At 47.1% G+C, this 1,999-nt stretch overlaps 2 protein-coding genes across 2 annotated transcripts in view; one reads left to right on the top strand and one right to left on the bottom strand.

The window, feature by feature from the left end:
* The window catches only part of STPG1 (sperm tail PG-rich repeat containing 1), a 15,272-nt gene extending 13,698 nt beyond the window's left edge, over positions 1-1,574 (bottom strand). The window contains 2 exon segments of the mRNA XM_009276293.1: positions 328-431; positions 1,517-1,574. Of these exon segments, the coding sequence (XP_009274568.1) occupies positions 328-431; positions 1,517-1,574 (162 nt within the window).
* Positions 1-1,999, top strand: part of NIPAL3 (NIPA like domain containing 3) — a 26,027-nt gene that overhangs the window by 7,555 nt on the left and 16,473 nt on the right. The window lies entirely within an intron of this gene.

Genomic DNA, 1,999 nt, shown 5'->3' with positions numbered 1-1,999 from the left:
TTGCTCCTGAATTTCAGAAGATATGCAACATATATGTATGTGTCCTGGGGAGCTCAGGAAGATTGGAAATGGGACCAGGGCCAAGGCTGGGTGGGTGGGAGATGGGGAGATGGTAGAGACAAGGATGCTATATGGAGAGTAATTTCAAGGTTTAAACCAATAATACTGCATTACCACTTTTCTCATACTGTTATCAGTTGTGATTACAAAGTTAATTTAACAACCTTGATCTAAACGTAGTTGCTATTCTTGTTACAAAACAGGATCATTATGAGTTGCAAAAAATTCAGAACAAAGACATAAACTTCAAACATTTTTGTTACTCACTTGGTTATACTGAAATCTCTTTGATTGAGAATTAAATCCCTTTTTTTCTGAGTTTGAGATTACTTTCCTGTAGTGTTTATAAGGACTGGAGGAAATCTTGACACCTAAAAGGAACAGCCAATGATAACAAAATTCTGAATATGGAGATACAGGAAACATGTAACTACAACGCCAGCTTTCATTTTAAATAGGATGTGTAAGTTAAAGGCAAATCTAACATTAATGCAGTATTCAAGTCAAGAAATCAGCAGTCGTTTCTGCATTTAATTTCCCTGTTTTATTTAAGCAGCAAAGGGAAAAAAAGCACTTCGAAGCACTACTGTTGATGAATGGGCTTTAAGGGTGACTCAGTGCTGTTAAATCGCTTTTGCAGATTGTCCTCAGTAAATGAGTCAGGCATCTTAACAACTCACTTCACGGGGCTGACCCTCTCTAAACTGAAAATCTGAGGAAAGATGCTGAGTGCCCCGGCTCCTGCCGAACTCAGACGCTAAGCTGCCCGGTGCCACCCAAGAAGCGCTGTGCTTTGCAGGCCAGGAATCAAAGGCCTTGGCTTGGCAGTGTTGTTGACTGCCAAGAGATGGTGGGGTGGAAGCTACTACAGGTTTTCAAACTGCATAGTCTCTCACAGACGTATCATGACAAAACCACTGATACCTCGTCTAATCAAGCTCTGGTGTTATTACTACCAGTCACAGAGCTGCACTGGCAGTAGCGCTGCACTAGGAAAGCTTCAATACAAGGTCACTGAAAATGTAAGTGTGCTTCTGACTCAGGATAGTACAGGTCTCAAGACAAGCTCTGCAATTAGAGGGAAGGTTAGTGCAGGGAGGAGGCCCGAGTAGTTGCTGAGGACAGGGCTCGTACAGGGTGGTGTACAGGACAAGGAGGTGGTCAGTGCTACAAGAGAGCAAACTTTCCACTGTCTTGCAGAACACCCAGCAACTGGAGGGTTATGATTTGATAGCATTTCTTAGTCCCTTGTGCTGGTTTGTCCCCAAGGAGAGCGATGTTGGACCTGAAACACCTCTAACTGGCTGTGGCTATAAATTGTTGCAGATGCCGCTTCCTATTGATTGGTTTCATTAATGAACCCTTGCTGTGCTTTGAAAGAAAAACCTTTGCACGGTTGGGGTTTTCCTTCTTCAGCTGTGAAACAACTGTTCTGAGAGCTGTTCCTGTTCACTACATGGTACCGAGCGGTGCTTTTCTGCTTGTGGTACCTTGTGCTCCCTCAGAACATCCATGAGTATCTGCGGAAAGGCAGGTGCCCGTGTTACAGAGCTACCGCACACCAAGTGTAATGACTCTGTGTAGCACCACCATCTTGCTTTAGAACAAATCTGCCAGAACTATTAACGTGCAGCCGGCGGACAGAGGCTGGAAGGACTGGGTTGGTTTTCTACAGAGATGTAATGGGTCAGCCATAACCTTTTGTTTTCTCCGTTCAACGAACCGCTGCGTTCCTGCTTGCTGCAGCGGCTGCTGCCTGCGTACAGGATGATCGCTCAGGGGGGCGAGAGGGGAAGGCGGGAGGGAAGCGCTGCCGCCGCGCTGCGCGTCGGAGCGGGGAAGCGGCCTGAGGAAAACCCCTTCGTGGAGCTACGGGAAGGCCCCGCCCCGCCCAGGTGAGGTGGCGCGGTGCACGCTGGGAACGGCGGGTACCTGACCG

The sequence above is a fragment of the Aptenodytes forsteri genome, unplaced genomic scaffold (assembly GCF_000699145.1).
Source record: "Aptenodytes forsteri isolate BGI_AS27 unplaced genomic scaffold, ASM69914v1 Scaffold321, whole genome shotgun sequence".
Classification (NCBI taxonomy): domain Eukaryota; kingdom Metazoa; phylum Chordata; class Aves; order Sphenisciformes; family Spheniscidae; genus Aptenodytes; species Aptenodytes forsteri.
Note: the sequence above shows the minus strand (reverse complement) of the source record. Positions and strands in the feature narration are given on the sequence as shown.